General features: G+C 48.1%; 1 protein-coding gene across 3 annotated transcripts in view; it reads left to right on the top strand.

The window, feature by feature from the left end:
• PRKACB (protein kinase cAMP-activated catalytic subunit beta) overlaps positions 1 to 26,045 on the top strand; it is a 1,065,959-nt gene that overhangs the window by 850,089 nt on the left and 189,825 nt on the right. For all 3 annotated transcript variants that reach the window (XM_069641606.1, XM_069641607.1, XM_069641608.1), the window contains exon 8: positions 9,461 to 9,583. In XM_069641606.1, the coding sequence (XP_069497707.1) occupies positions 9,461 to 9,583 (123 nt within the window). The remainder of the gene's footprint in view (positions 1 to 9,460; positions 9,584 to 26,045) is intronic.

The raw sequence follows: 26,045 nt of genomic DNA, 5'->3' as shown, positions 1-26,045 counted from the left end.
CAACACTATTTGAAAACTATGTCCCATTTATAATCTGTCTGTCTGGATACAGACACCTTCCTGGTAGCTTCTAATCTGCAAATACTACCCATGCTATGGTACGTGTAGCTTTCTTTCTCATACCAATTGGTCTGCTCTATCCATGCTTGAGCACGTTTGCATTCTGTGAGGCAGCAAATGTGAGATCTCTGTCTATTCTGGATTACATGTACCTTTTACATACAGTCCTGCATTAACACTGCAGGCTGCTTACCTTCCTGGATTATATTGTTATAAAGTCTCCTGTATCTATGCTAGAACAGAAGTAACCTCTTCCTACACTGATAAGTAGCATTTGAAGGCCAACATTATCAGTCTGATTAGAGCAAGAATGAAGAGGGTAAGGGGACTTAAAGGGAGTAAACATCCTTATTTTTAATGCTGTGAGGCAGCATATCAACCCACATGGGTTGTGATTGCGGAAGGGGGTGGGTCAGATATTCTTGATCACTTAATTCCTTTGGTTTGGTGGAGGGGGCCCCCAAAGAAGTCCATACCCAGGGCCCAAAAAGTGCTTAAGATGGCCCTGCTAAAACAATCTGTTATAAAGAAATGAATGCAATCAATCAGTATACTTTTTCAAAACGTATGTGACATCCTTGACCTTTTGTACCAGAATAATGTGGTTGGGGATAAGTCAAGAAGCATCAGTACCCCGACTTGACCCTGATCTACAATTTGTAGCAGTGTCTTTCATGTCCACCAAAGGCAGCTCAATTCCTCTATTAGGTTGAAATCCGGATTGACGATTTTCTACTAGAGAACTCCTCCAGATGGCTTTGAATATATACCCACATATAGTGCATCTAGTGCCAGGCTGCTATTAAAACATTTTAATACCTAAAATTATTGGTCCACCTTTCCAACCTATGCATAGGTCAGCTATAAAAGAACTTAGTCACATTTCTTATTGCCATCACTTCCATTAGAAGAATAAGTGAATTACAGGCATTATCTTTTGCGTAACCGTTTGTGTTCAAACACATAAACAAGGTGGTATTAAGGATACTCACTTGAATTTTACTTGAATACCCTTCTAAATTCCATGTTAATCAGTCCATAGAACGACCAGCTTTTTTCCTTAGCCCTCAAAACAAGGGGAACGAGCAGAGGATGTTTGTAGAGCTGTTAGGTGCTAGCTCAATAAAACAATGGTATACAGAAAATCTGAACCGCTCTTTGTTTCTATGGCAGCAGGAAAAGAAGGATATCCAGTCACTAGCGAATCTATTGTTAGATGAATTGTCATGTGCATACAACATTGTTAGTTTGTCTGATAAAACTCTTCCCTTCACACCAAAGTGTCACTCAACACTGAAGCAACACTTGCTTTCATTGCTAATGTACCATTGGAAGCAATTTGTCAAGCAGCAACATGGAGCTCCGTGCACCGAATTACACCGTATTATTGTGTAGATACTCAAGCACGAACAGATTCAGAAGTGGGTCAAGCAGTTTTAAGACATTTATTTGCAACAGTCCCTTCATTTCCCCACCTACGTCTTCAGTACCATGCGTAGGATGTGCATCTAGACGGATTCACAAGCCCCAGAAGACAAATATTACTGACTCGGTAATCGTCTTTCTGCAGCTTAGAATCACATACGTCCAAGCATCCTGCCATCGAGAAAGCAGCTGGCACGGTTTTTATACCATCCAAAATATTTTAAAAAACAGATACATGTACAAATATCTCAGGACAGAAAAAGAACAATCTGAGGACAGCGACTACTGAAGGAGCATGGATAACTGTAGGTCAGTGATTGTGTTCCAGGAACACCCCTGTCTGCCTTTTCGAATTTGAAAAGAAAAACAGATGTAATACTCTGCAGCAACTACTGGATGTCGGCATATGCATAGCAGGTGATTCTAAGAAGATTAAAGCCTCAGAGATTATTACAGATTAAGTAATCGCTGTCATACATTCTACATGAAGATATAAATGGCTTCTACTCCTCAAGCATATTCTTAGTGGAAAGTGTCAAAATCCTAGTTATCAGAGACTGAAACAGTAAAGTGGACACAGTCTTAAGCAGATGTCGGATACAGGAAACTTAAACTGGGGCAGGGCATTGATTAAGCATGTAGCCCAGAACTCCCCTCCAACCCTCTCTAAAGCATAATTATTGTGTAGTACTTAGCATGAGAAACAAGGATACAAGTGAATGGGTCGGTAAATAACTAGTGCACTCCCCTTTTGTTCAGTCACCGTAAACAAAGAAAAACACTTTGAATATTGTACCTGGGTATGGTAAATTCTAGTTTTTACGTGGTCCGCAAGCAAAATACAAGCCAGCTCCACGATCGCGCCTGAGACCGTGACTCTGTACTACATCCCGGGCACATCACACGCTGCTTACAGCGCACGTACAGAAGGACGCCTGCAGAGTTGCTCTTGCCACTACACACTATAAAATTCAAGTACGCTAGTATTCAACCAAATACCACCGATTCCACTAATTGTGTGTCCTCTTCTAGGACGCATTGAAGTGTATCCTTCCCAATTATGCATATATTGCATCCTGTAGTCCTCAGCCACCCACGTCGAGGTAAGCTGACGTATGTACGCTGTTATGACTCGCTTGTATACAATTCATATGTGCTACACTTCTGAATAGATAATGAGGAGACAATACTTATGTCAACTATTCTTTACTCAACAATAGGAGTCCACTGTGACCTTGACTGGTGAGAAATGTTCCCATCAGAACATCTGTGGCCATTTCTCTCCCACAGGTAAACGGTGTTCAGCAATTATATCTGACACACGCAGTGATTTCATCACCTTGTTTGAAATACATTGAGCTCAGCAGCCCCCTGACTATGCTTCCTTTCACTCTTTACAGCACCTTCTGAACATCCCGATCATACAGTCCCCAGTCCTGATGAAGGCCGTATCAGATATAAGGCATATCCAGCCCCTATAGATGGCTGAAACACCTTGGTGTAGACAAACCTTTAACCACAGTGTTACCAATGTTTCTACACTGTCCTGTATGCAACAAATGTCTCGTATTTTTGTTCTAAATTTTCACTTTTTGATACTTGTCGCCATATATCGACAGTAGAGAATTGTACTCTGTTTGCTGCACAAGTAATTTGTTGATCTATTGTCTTGTGATTTTTTTGTATGACCAAATTTGGAACCTTGTGATGTTTTACTGTGTACCTAATATTATCCAAATAGATGTTATTACATAAAAACTAGAATTTACCATGCCCAGGTACAATATTCAAAGTGTTTTTCTTTGTTTACAGTGACTGAATAAAAGGGAAGTGCACTAGTTATTTACTGACCCATTAACTTGTATCCTTGTTTCTCAAGAAGCCCTCCTGGGCAGAATAGGGTTTGTTTCCAGGAGCCCTGATTTCTAAATCTGTATTTAGCATGAGACAAAACCCCAAATAAATGAATCTTCCAACAATTCTCAAATTAATCCACAGAGAATGGTGTACGTAATCAGAAGAGCATACACCTTCATATTGTGTATGTACTGCACCCGCACCAGAACAGACTACCTGATCATATCCAGAATCTTTCTGTATATGGTAGACACATGCATCATAATAGTTAAGGGGGAGACTAGCTGTCTACTCGCCCGCATGTTTTTACAGCGATGATTTGTGGTGATTCTTCCCTTATTAACTTCAGATACTTCAAGTACTCTTAAAAATATATTTCCAAGGGATTGTGTCCTCCGACGTATTCCTTATCTTTGATAAATCCACTTCCAGCTTGCTGTCCTCGGAATTATTTTATTTTTTTAACAGTAGAGGGCGCTGCGTGTCGATGTCCCTCGAGTCAGTGTCCCTCGAAGGCCTCTGTATGGGCGCCGACGTCACCATGGATATAAATAGTCTTGTGCAGCGTCCGTTGCTCAGTTCCGTTTTTCCGCGCTTCGTGAACCTCGGAGACGCAACACTCGGTTCCAATCTAAGTTTCTATCGATGGCATCTTCATCCGAACCATCGACTTCACGATCCGGTTTAAAAAAAATTCGAGATTGTGGAGAGAAGACGTCTCTAACGGATCCTCACAGGATCTGTTTGTGGTGCCTGGTATCAGAGCATCAGTGTTCAGAGTGTGAGGACTGCATGTCCATCACGGCGAAAGCCTTGAAGGAGTGTAAGGGGAAGTTAGAAAGAGGTAAGGCTGTTAAAACTTCTACCCCTTCAAAAGTATCCTCTGCTGAGTCGAGACATTAGTCTCCTCGCCGTCAAAAGAAACATTCCCGATCGAGATCTCGAAGCGGTTCCCATCACTTTTCGAGATCGAGACACTCTAAGAAGAGGCGCCATAGATCTTCCTCAAGTTCCCAGGAAAGGGTCACCTGCCCCACAAAACACAGCTCTCCGGCTAAGTGGGAAGAATTTCGTAATAAAAATGCTTAGGGTCTTGGAGAAAGTGGCCTCGACCCCCTCAGAGATGCCTAGAGGTGATACCCTGGGTGAAAGACCCAAAAAACAAAAACGCTGCGAGTGGTTGAACCCAGCGAGCAAAAATACTCGAGCGTCATGAACCCCCGAGTAAAGGCAAAACATCATCAGATAAGACTGCATCATCGACGCCATTGTCGAAGATACCGTCGACGCACAAATCTGTATCATCGACGGCATCGATGCCGTCGTCGACTCTGATGAAAGATGAGCCTAAAACCTCTACTATGTCACAGGCACCAGAGGTGCCGAAAGCCCTGACCAAGACGTCGAGAGTGGCGTCGACAATTTCGACGACGCAGAGTAGGATTCCGGTCCTCTCGAGTTTGAGGCCTTTTTTCAACGCCTTTTACGGGTTTATCGAAACCTACAACATCTATGTCGACAACCACAACGTTTTCACAAGCAGTAACCACAAATTTGGCTCCTTCTCTGGAAATGAGTTTTACTCCCTATCCAAGATCTGATTACTTCAGAGCTTTATCCTCTATATATGAGGAAGGGGAGGACTCCGACAATGAGACCTTTTGGACTACAAAGAACAACAGTACCTATTCCAGAGGAATTCATTTCTGAAGAAAACCGATTGAAAGATCTACAAGAGTCTTTACAGGAAGCCAGTGGTATAGATACTTCTCCAGAGGCAGAATTCACTATACCAGAACCTGGAGAACATGCAGAAATACCTTACAGGGCCCTTATTGCTAGAATAATGCAATGTATGGGGTGGACTACACCTGCACCCTCTTTCCAGCAGGATGATCTTACTGATATATTAGATAAAGGACTCCAAGAGGATCCCATCGTCCCTTTTCATGCTGCACTGCAAAGGAAAATATCTGCAAATTGGGAGACTCCTGAAGTTATCCATGCAGTAAATAAAAAACTCTCTGCTAAATACAGAGTGTCAGCTTCAGACCCTGAATATCTAAGCAAGCATCCACCTCCAGAGCGTCTAGTTGTGCAGGCAGCGACGTCGTCAAGCAGTAAGTCGGCATACCCCACTATACCACTAGACAGGGATGATAAAAGATTTGACACCATGTCAAAAAAAGTCTTTTCGGCATTCAGTATGGCGCTTAAATCTATCAATGCCACTTGCACGCTAGCAAGATTCAGCCACACCCTTTGGGAGTGTGCTTCATCTGCGGCTGAATGTCTTCCAGAAGTGGAAGAACAAGAAGCATTCTTGAACATCATCAAGGATGGGAAGGATGCAATGTGCGAGTCCCTCCAGACAGGCATTGACTCTGCTGACAGCATCAGCAGAGCCATGCCGCCGAGTACTACAATCCGCAACCATGCAAATCTGCGAAAGTCTGGTTTTGCTCCTGATGTACAAGCCAGACTTCTAAATATGCCCTTTGACGGCACTTCTCTATTTGGAAAAAAAGGCTGATGACAGCGTGGAGAAATTGCAGACATCCAAAGCAGCAGCAAAATCACTTGCGGCTGCAATCCAGCAAACTCCAAATCGCCCCACAGGTACACCCTGGAGGGGTAAGTCCTTTTTGTTTTTACTCCGCATTCGGAAAAGGCAGAGGACAGCCAGCTCAAAGGGGCCAGAGACGATTTACCCATGGTGTACGGGTCAAAGGTACCAAATCCGCACCAGCAGGTGCTACTTTACCCTCTGCTTCTGCGTCAGCCGCTTCTAAACCCCTCACAAGACACCAGTAGGAGGCAGGTTAACTCAACATCTGGCAGAATGGCTAGCTATTACGTCAGATGCTTGGGCATTGGAGATAGTTGCCCAAGGTTACTGCCTGCCTTTCCTACAAACTCCTCGGAGCCATCCACCAAGGAACAACTCTTTGAAGTTTCCAGACCCGCTCCTTATGCAGGAGATTTTAGACCTGCTAGAGAAAGGTGCCATAGAACTGGTACCTGTAGCAGAGAGGAACGAGGGTTGGTATTACCCCTACTTTCTAGTACCAAAGAAGGACAGAGGATTGAGACCCATCTTGGACTTGCGCTAATTGAACAAATTCCTCAGGAAAGACAAGTTCAAGATGGTAACCCTTTCTCAGATCCTTCAGGCCCTCCAACTTCAGGACTGGTTGGTATCTCTAGACCTTCAGGGTGCTTATTTCCATGTGCCAATCCATCCCAAACATAGGAAATACCTGAGGTTCACAATTGGCAACTCTCCTTATCAATTTCGAGTTCTGCTATTTGGGCTGACCTCCGCCCGAGGGTCTTTACCAAGCTAATGGCGGTTGTGGCTGCAAGTCTAAGGAGGCAAGGGATTCACGTCTACCCCTACCTGGACGACTGGTTGATCAGAGCAGTATCCCCGGAACAAGCTCAGATCCATCTAGATTATGTTTGCCACTTCCTCCACAAGCTGGGCTTCTCCCTTAACTTAAAGAAGTCACAGATGATACCATCACAGAGACTCCAGTTCATTGGAGCTGCCCTGGGCACATCCCTGGGAAAAGCCTCGCCACCAGAGGTGAGTGCTCAAGATATTCTACTGATGGTCACCAGGTTTCAAAATGCCCAACGTCTACCAGCCTTCGACTTTTTAAGGTTGCTCAGCCTCATGGCATCCTGCATCTTCCTAGTGCCAGAGGCTCGCCGGAGGATGAGATCTTTCCAGTGGGCGCTAAGGACCCAGTGGTCAAAATATTCAAAAAGGATGTCAGATCTCCTACTAATCCCGGACAGAGTGGCTCGAGACCTTCAGTGGTGGGCCTGTCTGGAGAACATCTTGAAAGGAGAACAGTTTTGGCAACCATGGCCGGAGATAACAGTAGTTACGGACGCTTCACTCACGGGGTGGGGAGCCCATGCCAACGACTTGACCATCAGCGGTCGTTGGTCTCCATCGGAGTCCAGACTACACATCAACCTATTAGATCTGAGAGTGATCAGACTAGCACTGAAGGCTTTCCTGCCATCAGTACATGGAAAGAATGTCCTGAGAATGATGGACAACACAGTGGCCATGCACTACCTCAACAAAAAAGGAGGCGTATGGTCACTGCCACTTTGCAGAGAGGCAATGCAGCTCTGGTTCTGGGCAATTCAAGAAGGATTCTCTCTATCGGCAGTTCACCTAGCCGGGGAGAAGAACTTGACGGCAGACGCTCTGAGCAGGCAGAACAGTCTCCCACGAGTATGAACTAGCTCAGGAAGTCCTTCAACAGATCTTTGCCCTTTGGGGAACCCCTCAAGTGGATCTGTTCGCCACCAGTATCAACCGGAAGTTCGATCAGTATTGCTCAAGGGAATTTCCCCCGAGAGGAGCTCTAAGGGACGCGTTCGTAGTGGACTGGGAGTTCCCCTTCTGTACGCGTTTCCTCCAGTCCCCGTCATTCCTTAAATGATCAGGAGGTTGAGAAGATTCTGGAAACCCATGATCCTAATTGCCCCGGATTGGGCCAGGAAAACGTGGTACCCGGATCTTATAGACCTGTCCTCCGATTAGTCTTCCGCAAAGAGAGGATCTTCGCTCGCAGAAGGGAGGTCAGGTTCTCCATCCGGATATCAAAACCCTCAACCTTCACGCCTGGTTTCTGAAAGGCTGAGATGCAATGATCGGGATCTCCCGGATGACGTAATGGAGGTTTGCTTTCAGCCAGAAGGCCAGCAACAAAAGCTTTATACCGCTGCCTTTGGAACAAATTTTGCAGCTGGTGTAGGGAATAGAATATTGAACCCTTTTCATGTAATACACTGATGGTGTTATGTTTTTTGCTTTATTTAGCAAATTCAGGTCTTCAAGTTGGCACAATCAAGGGCTACCTTGCAGCGCTGTCAATCTTCAAGTGCACTGCAGAGGAGCCTTCATACTTCAAATTGCCCTTAGTGATTCAATTTCTGAAAGGGTTAACTAATGTTTTTCACCCCAACTCCTTTTCAAGTTCCTACGTGGGACCTAAACCTAGTCTTGAAATTTCTAATGGGTACTCCATTCGAACCCCTTCATTCCTGTTCATTAAGATTTCTTACTCCTAAGTCTTTCTAGTGGCTTTAACTTCTGCCAGAAGAGTGAGCGAATTACAAGCCTTATCTTGCAAACCTTCACATGCAATCTTTCACAAACATAAGGTTGTTCTACAAGTGAAGCCGAATTTTCTCCCAAAGGTGATCTCAGAATTCCACATCGTACAAAATATAACCTTACCCTCGTTCTATCCTCCTCCCCGTCCAGGGAAAAAGGAAGAGGGATTACACAGGCTGGATACAAAGGCACGCTTAAGCTTTTACCTTTTACGTTAGCAGACTTGCAAAGATCAGGCAAGCAGACCAATTGTGTGTGGGGTATGCATGGCACAAATTAGGTTTGCCCGTTACAAAACAAACCATTTCAAGATGAATTATTTTAACCATTATAGAATGCTATAAATTAGCAGGAAAAGAGCCCCCTCAACATCTTAGGGCTCATTCAACCAGGGGTATTGCAGCCTCTTCAGCTTTCCAAAGAGGAGTTTCGATTAAGGACATATGTGCGGTTGCCACACGGTCGTCCACACACACTTTCACCAAGTTTTACAGTCTTGATTCCTCCTCTAGCCAGGAGATGAAATTTGGAAAAGCTGTGTTGCACTCTGTGCATCTTTAAAGAGAAAAATGTAATTTTACTCCTGTCTCCTCTATATACTACTGCTATGGGAGTCTATCAAAGATGAGGAATACGTCGGAGGACACAATCCCTTTGAAGAACAAGTTACTTACCAAACTCGTAACGTTCTTTTGATGGGATGTTCCTCCGACGTATTCCTTATCGACCCTCCCATCCTTCAATGCAGTAAAGCTTCCCTTTTATTTGCAGCCTACGCTCCTTCAAGTTACCAGTTTGGTAAGTAATTTACCATGACTTTTTTGACATGACCTGTAAGACTTCAGAAAGAAAAGGCAGTGTTTTGTATTTCCACCAGATAATCTTAGTAAAATATAATATTGAACCTTTTGAACATGTTTACACTTTGAAATGAGAGTTGTGTGCTCACAAACAGTAATTTTCTTTCTATTTTAGGGATACAACAAAGCAGTAGATTGGTGGGCATTAGGGGTGTTAATCTATGAAATGGCAGCTGGCTATCCTCCCTTCTTTGCTGATCAACCAATACAAATATATGAAAAGATTGTTTCTGGAAAGGTCAGTATACTGATGTTTTTAATGTATTAATGTACCAGTTGATTCAGTGTAATCTTAATCATGCAAATTACAGTATGCTGCAAGGTAAGTTATTGAAGACAAACCTTAAGCACACCTGCTTCAAATTAACAGCAAAGATGAAATACATTATATATATATTGCAAAAATAAGTTTGCAATATGATTGATGGTATTCCAAGTATCCCACACTTTTAACAACGTGCTTTAGTACAGACACATCGATATTTGTAAATTATGTGCCTCATTACATTTACGCAGTTCATTTATTGGTGTAGTAAAAACTAATATTGAATCTTTGAGCATAATCCTAAAAAATGTGGAGCATATTCCCAATAAAGAAATATGATTTTTTTTTAAAGAAGCTAGGTGCTTGAGAAATGTTTTACTACTTGTCTAACCTATTGAGTACCCGGGCCGATGTTAAGGTGTAGCATGTTTTTTACTGACAAGACTTTCTAATTGTTAATATTCTATACAATAGGGCATATTTGAATTTCCTGCCTTCAGGTGCCAGTGGGTGAAAATAATTTTTGTTGGCTAATAGTACACATATTAAAAGCATTTTTTGTTAGCATTCTCTTAAACTTACATTTTCTTTTTGATAAATGACAATGGGATCAAGTTATCAATGCCTTGCCTGTTAAAGGGTGTATATGACTACTCCCAATATAAAACAATATCTACACCTTTGATTGGTAGGTACAGTCTAAGAATATTTTTTGGGAGCCTATATTTTATTTTTTGATTATTTTAGATCAAGATCAGAGGAGCGCTTTACAAAAGGATTGTGCCAGAATTGGGCCTGGCATTTTATTCAGTAACGCAGTACTGTTGGTGGAGGGAGAGAGGGATTTTTATTCATCAAGCAGGTATTGTTCAAAAAGCCACGGTTTTAGTGGATTATTTGGGAAACTGGAGTATGGTAGGTGCATTTCTACCTTGATTGAGTTACAGATGGTTGGGAGGTGGCAGGAGGATAACTGCTTGCGAGTCTTCTCTTTGCCGAGTAGCATTGACTCCAACCTTTTGCTATATGAGGTGCAAGATCCTCCAGATTTGTGGAGTTTAGATGCCAAGTATGTTGGTATTCTGTTTGAGACTGCTTTGTAGGTCATACATGCATTTTTTTTTATATCCCGGCAGGATGGGGGAGTCAGTGAAGCTGCGCAGTTTTGGAGGGATACAGTCAAATGTGCGGGAACCTTTAATGAAGCATGCTGCAGCGTGGTGTGCTGCTTTGAGGGGGGTGAGGTGGAAGCCCAGAAAGGAGGGCATTTTCCCCATCGATGTGTCGAGATAACTAGGGTTTGGACCACCATACGGAATTCGCTCGGGGGGGGGGGGGATGAAGGGTTTGATTTTGTGGAGTGTATCGAGTGTAGCCATGCGGTTTGTGCCTTTTTGGCTATAGTGCAGAATGAATTGTTAGACCTTGCACCAAAGGGTTCTATTGTGCAGTGACCGTCTACGTTATAGGTCATGAGCCAATGGGGCTTCTAACGAGGGCGAAGACCACATTGCACACAATAGAGCCTGATGGTTATGTCTCCTAAGCTATTAGAACTTGTGTAGGGGGTGAAAAGGTAAGCCTTGCATGGGGCTTCCTGTGGTAGAGCTTATCAATGTCTCCTGAACCAGAGTGTACATTTAACAGGGGAAATCTTGTAATGCGCTTCCCGTGTTGTGGTGGTGGCCTTTGTGGCGGCTCTGAAGGAGACAAACTCAATACTTCCATTTGAACTGGTGTTTATACAAACAAACAATGAAAATGCCTATCTTTCCCTAAGATACAGGCTTCGCTACCTAACCATACTAACTAAGGTGCTTTTCATTTGTTTGTTGCGAGTCCAAAATAGTCTAGCTTGACAAATTAATCTGACCGTACTGCTTATACAGACAACTATAGTACAGGATAATGACTCACTTCTCCAGTGGACTGCTTTCACAGCAACCTTCTTCAATTTGTTATTCTTAAACAGTTCTTTGTAAAGTCTCTTAACAGTTTGTACAGTTCCTTCAGTGCGACTCTCCCCTTTACTTGTTTCCCTTGTGGTTCTTCAATCCTTGGGAAATTGGGTATTTGGTATTTTTTTCTGCTCTTGGTTTCTCACACACCTTCAATATCCAACCTTTCACTTGGTCAGTGTCGATTGCTTTCTACTCATTAATATTGGTTATCTCTGGTTTATAATCTTTCACCAGCATGGGTTCTGGCATGGATTCACATGTTCTTGAATATACCCCAATCGTCCGGCTGGGAATCCTTGGTAAAAAAACAGTTTCGCTTTAAAACTGTATTTCGAATGGATTGTGTCTTCCCACGTAGTCCTCATCTTAAATATTCGTATCTTCCAGCTAGCTGCTTCGGAATAAAAAAGAATTATCACCAGAGGGTGCTGTACTCGAGGCCGCGGTGTCTATGTCCCTCGAAGGCTGCCGTCGAGCGTCAACGTCATCCGCAGTATAAAGGACTCGAGCCGCGCCCATTAGCCTCAGTTCCCTTTTTCCGATAGCTTTGCTTCGTGTGACAAAAGCGGCGCTTCAGTTTTCAATGAAAAATGTCCTTGTCCTCGACTCCTTCCACACCCAAGACCGATTTTAAGAAATGTCAAAAGTACGGGACGATGTCGATCACCGAACCCCATTGAGTTTGCCTCTGGTGTCTAGGCACTGACCATCGGGTCGACGAATGCGGTTCATGTCAGGCTATGATTTAAAAGGCTCGTAAGGAACGGAAAGGTAAACTTGCGGTGGGGAGGAATCCTCGAAATCTTCGAGAAAACAAACATTTTAGAGACTAGAGTGTGAAATCTCAACATGGGTTGAGGAAATCGAGATCAAGAAGTCGATCAAGGAAATCCTCCTCCTCGTCCAAAAAATAGAGTTAAAGACAACATCAATCTCCTTTTTCCGCTGACACAAGGGTCATCTCCTACCCTTCAAAACATGATTAAATGTAAGGCCTTCAGAGTCTCAATGTTAAAATAATTTCGAGAACGCGGCCCAGACCTCCTCGAAAAAGCCACATGGAGACCATACCCCAGCTCACTCCAAATGTGACAGAGGGAGGTCAAAGACCAGACACGTGAGGTCCGGCGACTAGTCGCCGAAGGTGTTGTCGGAGGAAAATTCCCTGACACCTCGTAAAATAAAATCAAACCTACCGGTGCATAAATCAGAGGGGACAGCTGACAAATTGGTGCTGAGAATACAGCCGTCGTCGAAGCCGACGTTGAAGATGATATTGACGCATCTATTGAAGGCATCCTCGATGCCACCCTCGTCAATGCCTTCCTGGACAGTTTTGAAGCCTCCTTCGACGCTATCAAAGCCAACGTCGATTAGTTTGACACCTTTAACGCCACTGTCGAGGCCATCTTTAATTCCGGAGCCAAAATAGACACCTTTGTCGAAGATGAGATCAGAACCGGTTGTTTCACCCAGAAAGGTATACCAACCACAATTTAGACAAGATTATTTCAGTTCTCCAGCATGGGGTCTGGCATGGATTCACATGCTCATGAATATTCCCCGTCGTCAGGCTGGGAATCCTCAGTAAAGAAAAAATCAGTATCCGTTTCGTTTCTGATCTGTCTTTCTTAGTAGTAACCAATCACTGATCTCTGGGTCATACTGCCCCCAGCCAATGACTGCCCTCTCCCTAAGCCCCGCCTCTGGCAGCCATCCTCAGATTTTTACCGCACGCTCAAGTGTTGGGAGTCCTCGTGTGCAGCTCTCGAGTTTTTTACTGGGTTTTCATGCTTTTTCAGGAGATTTTCTCATTTTCTCGGTTTAATCGAGCCTCAAGCTCCACCGTTTCTACTTCTGATAACGGGGACCCGTTTCGGAATTCTTCTACGCCCCTCAAGGGTGAAGTTTTTATCGAGTTTACACTTCTTGGAGGATTCCGGAAGATCTGCAGCCTACCTCAACAGACATGGCCCAGGACAAAGGGAGCTTGACGGATCCAAGCTGTTCAGGAACTGCCCTGGATGTGGATTATATAACGTTTTCAAGGAGGACGAGCATTCGAAATGTCTCTACTGCTTTCATGGGGACAAGACGCACGTGGAGAAGGACTGTGCATTCTGCAAGAACCTTTCGGAACGGACCAAACAGGATCGTCGTTCCCGCCTCGCCACCTGGCTGGAGAAGGGCACAGCAAGTGAGAAGGCGAAGAAGTCGTCTGAGCGGGCTTCAAAGTTCTTTGAGGGTGCCCCGGCGACGGGGGCCCAATAGAAGGCCAAGCACCGCGAGTCCGCGGGCTCCGGGAGCGCCGAAAGGTCGGGCTCTTCGGTTGCCAAGCAGGGTGCTACTTCCCCGGCACGTTTGACCACGAGCCAGCGCTCTGGTTCGGGGAAGAGGAAGTCCGAGAACCCGGGTAGGCCGCTGGAGCGGACCCGGTCGATCTCGAAGGGGGAGCGAGGCATTGACCCTCCCCCCAAGGCGAAGGCCCAGGATGCACTTAAGGTGGTGAGGGCCTTGATCCACCTGGCTAAGGACTCTACCGAAGTGGTCTCTGCGACCCTGGCGGAGCCGGCTGAGACTACGCCAATGGAAATGGCCTCTGGGCCCAGAGTATCCCTGCTGCCGCAGAGGGAATCCTCTTTCCAGCCCACCGCTAAGACCCCCGCGGAGCCCCCGGCTGAAAAAGAGGGGAGGGCGGTGGCCGTTACAGACTCGGAATCGGCCTCTGAGGAGGAACTGGTGGAGACCGAGAGGGGCCTCAAAGAAAGGTCCATAGTCCTCAACGAGAGGTTCATAAACCTCAACAAGAGGTTCGAGAAATTTTGATCCCAGGGGACGGTCCCTGCTGACGTGATCGAAGATAGCGACGAGGACGACAAACGGGGCCCAGTGGAGCGGCCATCCCGTCTGTCGCAGCCATTGCCCGAGCCCCAGGATAGCTTGGCGGCCATTTTGTTGCCAATCCAATCCTTATGTACCGAGATAAGGACGAGATTACCACGGACCCCGACGGAGGATCCAGAACCAGGCCCATCGGGAAACCCTCGAACAAGCGGAGGAGAGTCCACCCCTCTCCGCCCTTCGTGCCCGCGAGGCGGGTGGACCCCTCATCCCCCTCGCCGGGAGAGGATACGGCGACGGGGACAGAGGACAACGGCGGTGATGACACAGCAGACATCCCGTCATCCCCCGCCCCCCCTGCCCCCCCCCCCCGCGGGCATCCCCAGCCGACTAGGTTGGCTCTTTCCACGCCATGATAACCAGGGCATCGAAGCTCTTCCAACTATGTCCTGAAGAACAGAAAAAGGAGGGGTTTCTGTACCAACAACGAGAGGCTTAGAGGAAGACGGTCCTCGCAGTGCCTTTACTCAACGACGTCTGAGACGAGGGGCTTTCTGTCCTCAAGAACCCTGCCACGACACCCGCCTAAGGGACAGGTACGAGAAGAAGTACCGAGTCCCCGATGCCGCCCCCTTGTGCCTCAGGGCCCAGCCCACGCCGGACTCGGTCGTCTCGGCAGCGGCTAAGAAGAAGGCAGCGGGTGCGGCGGCTTCCACTTCCCTGCCGGACAGCGAGGGTAAGAAGTTGGACTCTATGGGACGACGAATCATCTCGTCGGCGGCGACGACGATTAAGGCGGCCAATGCCTTAGCGATCGTGGCCCGCTACGACAGGGAGCTCTGGTTCAAGATAGCTCCCCTGCTAGATTTCCTGCCTAATGACAAAAGGGCAGAGGCCCTAGAAATTCTGCAGGAGGGCGAGGTGGCGTCGGATCATGCCATTACGGTGGCAACGGACATTGCCGATACCGGATTTCGCCAACTGGGCAACGGAGTTTGCCTCCGACGACGAGGATGGCTCAGGGCGACAGACTTTCGCCAGGACGTCCAGACCAGAGTGTTGGACATGACGTTCGACGGCAACAACCTCTTTGGTAAGGCGGTGGATGAGTCTCTACAGGCCATCAAGACCGACTCGGAGACGGCCCGGGCCCTTGGGGTGCTTCAGCAGCGACGGCCCTTTCAGAGCTCTGGAAGCAGACAGGGTGCCTCCAAAGGATCCAGCGGTGGCTCCTCCACCTACCGCCAGGCGACCCGCTCCCCTTCCCAGGAGGCCTACAGAGGTCATGGCAAGCAAGGGGGTTCCCGCCGTCATCGCCAAGGAGGCCAAGGCGGCAAGGCCGCTTCCAAGCAAGACTGACCCGGCTGGGTGGTCGGGCCCCCACCGAAGCACCCCAGTGGGAGGCCGACTGACGAAGTTTGTCAGGATGTGGGAGTCCATCTCCACCGATCGTTGGGTGTTGGACACCCTGGCCAATGGGCACTCGCTGGAATTCCTAAATAAGTGCCCTCGCATTCCTCCCGTGGCCAGGAAGGAGAATCACGTTCCTCAACTGCTGTTGGAGGTAAAGGCAATGCTCAAGAAAGGTGCCATCGAGCTCGTCCCCAGGAGGCTCTGGAGTATACTCAAGGTACTTCCTCGTCAGGAAGAAGACAGGCGGTTGGCGCCCCATCCTAGACCTGCATCGGTTAAACAAAAACATCAAGGCGCAGAAATTCAGGATGGTCACCCTCCAGCACGTACTGGGACAGCTGGAGGAAGGCGACTTCCTATCGTCGCTGGACCTGGAGGATGCTTATTTCCACATCCCCATTCTAAAAAGGCACAGGAAGTTACTCAGGTTCGTGGTTCAAGGACACCACTACCAATTCAGAGCCCTACCGTTCGGATTAAAGTCGGCACCCAGGGTTTTTCACCAAGTGCCTGGCACCAGTGGCGGCGCGGCTGCGCCTGCAGGGGATCCACGTCTACCCCTACCTGGACGACTGGCTAATCCGGGCAAGGTCAAGGGAACTCGCCGTCGATCATACGGCGAGGACCGTCCGGTTGCTCACGGAGTTGGGGTTCTCCATCAACTACCCAAAATCCCACCTGGTTCCGTCGCAAGTAGCACTGTTTTTGGGGGCGAAGCTCGATACAGTGGAGCAATTGGCCTCCCCTTCAGAGGAGAGGACCACAACCATCCTGGGCAAGGTGCGGCGACTGTTAGCCACGGACGTGGCCAGGGTGAGGTCCATCAAGTCCCTTCTCGGGATGATGTCCTCATGCATCTACCTTGTACCCCTTTGCAGACTTCGGATGCGTCCGCTACAGGAGTTCCTCGACGCCCGCTGGTTTCAGGCGGGGGGCTGCTTCGAGGACAGGGTCCCCCTTGACGAGGAGTTCCATCGGGCGATCCTATGGTGGGGCACCCGGGCTCACCTCACGACGGGCACAGACTTTCACACCCCGACGTTTCAGGAGACGGTGACTACGGACGCCTCTCTGGAGGGTTGGGAGGCCCACACCGGAGATCTCCACGCAAGAGGCCTTTGGCTCCCAGAGGAGAGGTCTCTTCACATCAACATCTTGGAGATCTGTGCAGTGTTCTGGGCGCTCAAGTCGTTCCTCTCGTCCCTCAAGGACAAAGTGGTGAGGATCTTAACCGACAACACCACCACGATGTTCTACTTACGGAAGCAGGGAGGCACCAGATCCCCAGCCCTATCCAAGGAGGCCCAGGATCTGTGGCACTGGGCCGTCGCCCAGGGAATGTTTCCGGTTCCCTTCCACCTGGCAGGAATAAAAAACACCATTGTCGACTCACTCAGCAGGGAGCTGCGCTCGTGCCACGAGTGGGAACTGCGCCAGGATCAAGTGGATCGACTCTTCCAACGATGGGACAAACCCCAGATCGACCTGTTCGCGACGGCGACGAACTCCAAGTGCCAGAGGTTCGCCAGCAGGTTCCCACAGCCGAGGAGCATGGGCGATGCTTTCTCGTTCCCTTGGGACGGCCTGTTTCTATACGCGTTCCCTCCATTGCCATTGCTGCTCCGCCTCATCAGCCAGCTAAAGAAGTCCAGGTGCAGGATGATCCTCGTCGCACCGGCGTGGCCGAGGCAGGTCTGGTTCCCGGACCTTCTGGACTTGCCAACGTCCCCGCCAGTCAGGCTGCCGGCAGACGCAGATCTTCTCTCCAGAGAAGGAGGCGCCATTCTACACCACGACCCACAGTCGCTGAACTTGCAGGCCTGGCTCCTGCAGCGCTAGAGTTTGGAGGCTACGATATCCCGGCTGATTGCAGAGAGGTTCTTGCAAAGGTCAGGGCGTCCTCAACTCTCAAGTGTTATGGTCATAAATGGAAGAGGTTTTCTGTCTGGTGCCGTGCACAGAAGATTAACCCTCTGCGGATTACGGCCCCTCAAGTGTTGCCGTACTTACTGTCGCTGGCCAAAGCTGGACTGGATCACGCCTCCATAAAAATACATCTGACTGCCATCTCCCGATATACCAGGACTATGGGACGGGTGTCCTTGTGGTCTCATCGCCTGGTAAAGGAATTTATGAAGAGACTATTCCGTTCATTCCCGCCGGTGAAGGCTCCTGCCCCGGCGTGGGAACTAAATGTGGTGCTGACCAGGCTCATGGGAGCCCCATTCGAGCCTATGCATTCGGCGCCCTTGAAGTTCCCATCATGGAAGACCGCGTTCCTCGTGGCCATCACCTCTGCACGACGAGTGGGAGAGCTTCAGGCCCTATCTTGCAAGCCTCCATACTTGACTTTTCATGACACAAGGGTAGTGCTTAGGACGCACCCCCCCTTCATGCCCAAGGTGCTATCGGACTTCCACCTCAACGAGCCCTTGGTGTTACCAATTTTCTTCCCGTCGCCTTCGACGCCGGCCGAGAGGACTTTGCAGTCGCTGTATGTAGCTAGAGCGCTGAAGTTCTATGTGGATCGCACAAAGTGTTTTCGGAAGACGTCACAGCTATTCGTGAACTTTGGATCTGTGAATCGAGGGAAGGCTCTCTCGAAGACTTCCATTTCCAGATGGCTCTCCGGCTGCATCATGCATTGTCACTGGTTGGCAAACCGGCCGCTGCCCGGCCGTCTGAGAGCCCATTCGACCAGAGCAATCGCTGCTACCACGGCGTTCCTGTCTGGTGTGCCCCTGCTGGACATCTGCAGGGCTGCTACGTGAAGGTCGACGCACACCTTCGCAAGATTCTACTGCGTCGATCGGGACTCCAGGGAGGAGTCCAGGGTCGGCCAAGCAGTGCTGCGCAACCTGTTCGCTTAAGGTGAGCCTGGTGAGGAGGTAAGAGATGCTTAATGTTGAGTTGTTTTATTGCTTAATGTTGAGCCTGTTGCCACCGCCCGTGGTTGTGCATGTGTATACTGCCATGTATTCTTTTATTCATGAGCATGTGAATCCATGCCAGACCCCATGCTGGAGAAGGAACAAGTTACTTACCTGTAACTGTTGTTCTCCAGCATGGGTCTGGCATGGATTCACATGCAAACCCTCCCACCTACCCCTCTGCGGCTCTTCACTTGGTCATACTGCCACTTGGCGTGCTACCAAATCTGAGGATGGCTGCCAGAGGCGGGGCTTAGGGAGAGGGCAGTCATTGGCTGGGGGCAGTATGACCCAGAGATCAGTGATTGGTTACTACTAAGAAAACCAGATCAGAAACGAAACGGATACCGATTTTTTTTCTTAACTAAGGATTCCCAGCCTGACGACGGGGAATATTCATGAGCACGTGAATCCATGCCAGACCCATGCTGGAGAACAACAGTTACAGGTAAGTAACTTGTTCCGTCTATGTCCTCTATTTTCGAGGAGCAATTCTCTGAAGAGGAAATTACTCCAGCTGGAATAAAATTTGGAACTAGAGATGTCCCTGAGGAATTGGTTGACCCTAGCTCCAAATTAAGTAATCTGTATGAATGTCTTCAGACAGCCAGTGGCCTGGATACTTCCCCTGAGTTAGACTTGGACAGACCCGACCCTGCAGATCATGCAGACTCAGGGTACAGAAGGTTAATGAACAGAGTTACTGAGTTTATGGGCTGGAAGACAAATTCCCTAATTTTGACCTAGATGACAGATATCCTTAATGAAGGCCCTCAAAAGGACCCTGTCCTCCCTTTTCACAAAGCATTACAAAAAAGGGTCACAGCCACATGGGAAACCCCAGACTCATCTGACCCAGAATTCCTTTCAAAGCATCCCTAGCCTGAAAGCTTAGTGGTGCAGGCAGCAACTTCTACTAGGCATTCAGTTTACCCTTCCATTCCTCCTGATGGGGATGACAAAAGAATTGACGCATGGGCACCAAAAGTCTTTTCTTCGGGCAGGATGGCCCTAAAGTCCACAAATGTGACTTGCACCCTGGCAAGGTTCACACACACCCTGTGGGACTGTATGACAGCAGCGGCTCAACACATCCCTGAGGGCGAGGAATGGGATGGTGTCCTAGCAATAGTCAGAGATGGAAAAGAGGCTATGGAGGAATGCTTCCAGTCAGGACTCGACACTGCGGATAGCATAAGCAGTTTCATGGCATCTAGCACGGTCTTGCACAGATTTGCATGGCTGAGGAAATCGGGCTTTGCACCGGATGTGCAATCCAGATTACTCAATATGCCTTTTGACGGCTCGAAGTTGTTTGGCAGCAAGGCGTACAAGAGTTTGGAAAAGCTGCAGACCTCAAAAGCGGCAGCTAAATCACTTAGCTCCTCTATAAAACAACCTCAACAACTCTACTATTCAGGGTCATCTTCCTGGAGTAGCCGTCCCTTTCGATTCTACTCCTCATTTGGAAGAGGAAAGGGACAGGCCAGTCAAAGAGAACAACCAAGAAAATTGTCTTGTGGTGGAAGAGGAAAAGGTGCAAGATCAGCCCCAGCAGCGGCAACAGTCTCCTCAGCCACTGCTGCAGCCGCTGCAAAGCCACTCTGAGGCCTTGGCCCACAAGACCCCAGTGGGAGGCAGGATCACTCGGTATGTGGACAAATGGTGAGGCATTACTTCAGATGCCTGGGCACTAGAAATAGTGACTCATGGTTACTGCCTTCCTTTTCAACAAAGGCCTCAAGACCATCCACTGGGAGCCACCTCTACCAAAACTCCAGACCCGCTACTCGAGCAGGAGATTTTAACCCTGCTAGAGAAAGGTGTAATAGAACATTTACCTGTAGCAGAGAGGAACAAGGGTTGGTACTCCCCTTATTTTCTCATTCCGAAGAAGGACAGAGGATTGAGACCCATCTTGGACTTAAGAAACTTGATCAAGTTCCTCCGGAAGGACAAGTTCAAGATGGTAACCCTTTCTCAGATCCTTCAGGCTCTCCATCTCCAAGAATGGTTGGTATCATTGGACTTTTAGGATGCTTACTTTCATGTGCCGATCCATCTCAAGCACAGGAAGTACCTGAGGTTCGCGATTGGCGGTTCTCACTATCAATTTCGAGTTCTGCCTTTCAAGCTGACCTCCGCCCTGAGGGTTTTCGCCAAGCTGATGTCTGTGGTGGCAGCGAGTCTCGGGAGAGCGGGGATTCACGTCTAGCCCTACCTAGAAGACTGGTTAATTAGGGCGAGTTCACCCTAACGAGCTCAGCAACATCTGACCATGACCTGCCACTTCTTACACACACTGGGCTTCTCCCTCAATTACAAGAAGTCGCAAATGATACTACTCCAAAAGCTCCAATTCATCGGTGCAATTCTGGATACGTCCTCAGGCAAAGCCTCGCCTCCCGAGGACAGAGCTCAACACATCCTGCAGATGGTAACGAAGTTTCAGAATGCCCAGCATCTGCTGGTCTTCAATTTCCTCAGGTTGCTCAGCCTTATGACATCCTGCATTTTTCTAGTGCCAGAGGCCAGATGTAGAATGAGATCCCTTCAATGGGCCCTCAGAACTCAATGGTCCCAATTCTCAGGAGAGAAGTCCGATCTTTTGCGTGTTCCAACCAGAGTGGCTCAAGGTCTGCTATGGTAGGCTTGCAGGGACAATATCCTCAAGGGGGAACCTTTTTGGCAACCATGGCCGTAGATAACCGTAGGGACGGGTGCCTCACTCGAGGGGTGGGGAGCACACACCAGCGATCTGTCAATCAGCGGTCGTTGGTCTCCAAACCACACATCAACCTGTTGGAGCTGAGGGCAATCAGATTAGCGCTGAAAGCCTTTCTGCCCTCTGTACGGGGAAAGAATGTCCTGATAATGACGGATAACACAGTGGCCATGTACTACCTCAACAAAATAGGTGGTGTAGGGTCACTACCTCTGTGCAGAGAGCAATGCAGCTCTGGTTCTGGGCAATACAGGAAATAATCTCTCTTATCGGCAATTCACCTAGCCGGAGAGAAGAACACGGCGGCGGACGCTCTGAGCAGGCAGAGCACAGTGTCTCACGAATGGGAACTAGCTCAGGAAGTCCTTCAAGAGATCTTCACCCTTTGGGGAACCCCTCAAGTGGATCTGTTCACGACCAGGGTCAACGGGAAGGGCGGTCAGTACTCCTCAAGGGACTTTCCCCCAAGAGGAGCTCTAGAAGACACGTTCGTGGTGGATTGGGAATTTCCTCTACTGTATGCGTTTCCTCCAGTCCCCGTGATTCATCACATAGTCAGGAGGTTAAGAAAGTTCAGGAAAACCATGATCCTAATTGCCCCGGATTGGGCCAGGAGAACGTGGTACCAGGACCTTCTGACCATGTCCATCTGCCCTCCAATATGTCTTCCACAAAGAGCGGATCTCCTCTCGCAAACGGAAGGTCGGGTTTTCCATCCAGAGGTCAAAACTCTGTCTTCACGCATGGCTTCTGAGAGGCTGAGATATAAAGATTGGGACCTACCGGATGACGTAATGGAGATTTTGCTTTCGGCCAGAAGACCAGCAACAAAATCATTGTACCAGTGTCGCTTGAATAGGTTCAGTAACTGGTGCAAGGACAAGGATGTGGATCCATTTCAATGTAACACACCTATGGTTCTCTCTTTCCTTCTACATTTGGCCAATTTGGGGCTCCAAATTGGCACCATAAAAGGATACTTGGTAGCGCTATCTATTTTCAAACGCTCATCTGAAGAGGTTTCTTATTTTAAAATGGCCTGCAACGTCTAAAATTTCTAAAAGGACTGACAAATGTGTACTCTCCAACTCCCTTCCAAGTACCTATTTGGGATTTAAATTTCATACTAAAATTTCTTTCAGGGTACCCCCTTTGAGCCTTTACATTCTTGTCTGTTAAGGCTCCTCACTTTGAAGACAATTTTGCTAGTGGCAATTACATCAGCCCACAGGGTGAGTGAGTTACAGGCATTCTGTTGTAAGCCTCCTCACACCGTCTTCCATAGAGAGAAAAGAAACTTTCGGTCTGAACCTCATTCTTAACAAAAATAGTCTCTGATTTCCACCTGTCACAGAAAATTACTTTACCTTCATTCTATCCTCCTGCGCATGCAAGTAAAGAGGAAGAAAGACTACACAGACTGGACCCAGAGAGGGCTCTCAGTTTCTACATTTCGAAACAAATGTTGCAACATGAGGAAAGGACTAAGGGAAATAAAGTCTCCCAGTACTGACCGTCTTAAGGGCATGTCAGTTTCCCCATAAAAGTGAGCGAAAGCCCAGAGGAGTGCAGCTGAAGGGTGTGCATCTCTGGCAAAGTCGGTCAATAGTGTCTGAACAGCAGCAAAAAGTTTGGGGGTTGACACATGGAGGGAAAATTACATACAATTATGAAATCTTTCCTATCAATGTTTTATTTATATCGCGCTCATACACAGAGTGCGACAAGGCAAAGGAGGGGAACAGGGGAGAACAAAACCACCTTACTAGGCCCAGTGACATTGAGAACGTGCAAGTGCATGGGGGAGGGGAAAAGTGCCAGGAGAAGGGAGAGATGGCAAGTGTGGAGCAAAAGGAGAACAGAATAATTAATAATAAATAAAATAAATAATAAAAAGCAACAAAGTGGTAGTGCCGCCAGAAAGTGGCAAGTTCTGAGTTTAAGACAGTGGGCCTCATTACAAGTTGGGCGCAAAGGGATACCGGGCACCAGTAAGGACACCGGTGCCGGTAATCCCTTTGCGCCCTTTTCCGAGGTCCCTTTGCGGGTCCCGCTAAGGCGGGCTTAGCGGGAGCCGTAAAGGGTCCAGGGATCAAATAATGGTACCGGAAATTGCGGTACCGTTATTTACACCTTCCCCATTGAGCCCGTTGGGGGCTCAAATGGGAATGGGGAATGGTATTTTCAATGGGGATTTACCGGTCCTGCAAAGGTCTGACTAGACCGGTAAGTCCCCATTGAATGTGGGCGGACTCGGTACCGTTATTGGAGGCAGCCATGGCGCTATTGGCACCATGGCTACCTCCAATCTTGGAATGAGGCCCAGTAGACTGGATAGGTCAGATAAGTGCAGGAAGAGCAAAAAGGGGGGGTGGTTGTATGGGTACAGATACAGACCGTTGCAAGGGGTGGCCCAGAGGCAGTGCGGAAGGGTGGCAGGGTCAGCAGGAACCTGCGCCCGAAGGACAGAGTGGCCAGGTGCACGATGCCATGAGAGAACAGATCAGCAGAAAGGAAAGGGGGGGGGCGAAGGCGGAACCAAAGAGGAAGGTCTTGAGGTGCTTCCAGAACCAGAGATGTTCTCCTCAAGTTTTAGAGTGGCAGGGAGGCTGTTCCAGAGGGAGGCCCCAGCCGAAGAAAGAGATCTACCACCAACTTGTTGCTTGGAGAAGCGACTGACCCTTAGGGAGTTAAAGAAGCGAAGAGCTCCTGTAGGAAGGTATTTACAAAGAAAGAGTTGGAGGTATTGAGGACCCAGGCACTAGAAGGCCTTGTGGACAATGCAGAGGGTCTTTAACTTAATCTTTGCAGGATACGTTCCCTGGACTTGAGGCCAAGGACAAGTCTTGCAGTCCTGTTCTGGATGGGTTGCAGAGGGCGGAGAGTAGAAGCAGGCAGATTTAGAAAGAGACATTTGCATTAGTCCAGCCTAGAGAGAACCAGAGATCTACCCCCAGCTCATTTCTTTGAAAAACGACTGACCCTGAGGGAGTTAGAGGAGCGAAGAGCTCGAGAGGGGAGGTATTTGCGGAGGGATAGCTGAAGATTTTGGACCCAGGCCCCAGAAAGCCTTGTGGACAATGCAAATGTGTTGAATTTAATCCTTGCATCCACTGGGAGCCAATGTAGAGATTTCAGAGCTGGAGGGATACGATCCCAGGGCTTGAGGCCAAGGACAAGTCTGGCAGTCCTGCTCTGGATTAGTTGCAGAGTAGAGGCAGGTAGGTTAAGAAAGAGGCTGTTACAATAGTCCAACCTAGAGAGAACCAGAGCTTGGGAGACAGTGAGCTTCTGGGGAAAGGAGAGGAAGGGCAGAGTACCTCTGAGGAGGTGCAGTAGGAAGTTAGACTTTTTAGAGACATCAGCGATGTGGGCGGAGAAGGAAAGTGTGGAATCAAAGATGACCCGAGGTTCTTTGCCTCACCGGCAGGGGTGGGAGGAGGGCCAAGGGAGGCCAGCCAGAGAGTGAGGGGAAAGGATGCAGAAGGTGTGCCAATGAGGAGTGTTAGGCAGAATTATAGGCAGTACCCTTTGGGAACACCACACACAATTAAGACTACAAGTGACAGAACAATTTCACCTTTGGTACAAGCCTGTACTGCACAGTTAAAGTGGTAGCAGTAGCAGAGCAGCCAGACTTATCTCAAGAGTAAGTGAGCAGTATCAAATAGTTAAACAAAGGACAGCAATTACTATGATTCAGGCAAACACTGACGCAAGGTTTCTAAGTAAAAGAATATATATTTATTTACTCAACAGTTGTATAACATTTCACTATTATAAGCAAGTTAAAAATCACAATCATAAATACACCACACCACTTCCCTTAAATTCCAGACAAGTTAAGCTCACAAAATGAAGTTGGAGCAAAATGGCACTCCAGCAATTTAAAAGGGAGGGAAAGACAAAGTTATTAGAAATTAGGCAAACCAACAGGTTAGTACTTGGGGCAATTGAACAAGAGGACCTTCAGTGAGGAGATCAGCTAGAAAAGGATTAGGCCCAAAGTCAATGGGTCAAAAGTCTTTTGCTCAAGATCACACAGTTCACGGTAGGTCGCAGTAAAGTTTGTGGCACAGATTCCGGAAGAGGTTGGTTGGTAGAAAAGTTAGTTCAAAGAGAGGAGAATGACAAGCCCTCGGATTGGCAAAAGATTTCAAACACTTTCACCGCGGTTGAACGAAACGGACAACCGGATTTGCACAGTACCTTAAAACGGAGAGGGAGCTGTAGCTGAGGGCGGACGTTCCTAGCGGTTCCTGCAGGCTCACGGTTCCTGAATCGACTGTCGGACTGACACGAAGTAGGGAGCTGGAGGGTCCTGCGCCACCCAGGGAAGAAGCCAGCAGCAGAGCAAAACAACAAATAAAAGGTTCGCTCCTTAAAACCTAAGCAGGGTCCGACCTTCCTGGCTATCCGGCCCACTGTAGCTCTGTACAGCGAATCCAACCAGAGGAGGGGTCCTGGCTTGTAGTTTGGCAAACTGGTTGGTCCCACCAGCTCAAGGGAAGAAGTTTCCTAGAGGATCTTCTCTGTCATCGGATTCTGAAGATTCGGACCTGCAG

The sequence above is a fragment of the Ambystoma mexicanum genome, chromosome 1q (genome assembly GCF_040938575.1).
Source record: "Ambystoma mexicanum isolate Mex_15411 chromosome 1q, UKY_AmexF1_1, whole genome shotgun sequence".
Lineage (NCBI taxonomy): Eukaryota > Metazoa > Chordata > Amphibia > Caudata > Ambystomatidae > Ambystoma > Ambystoma mexicanum.
This window is presented reverse-complemented; position numbering and strand designations above follow the sequence as displayed.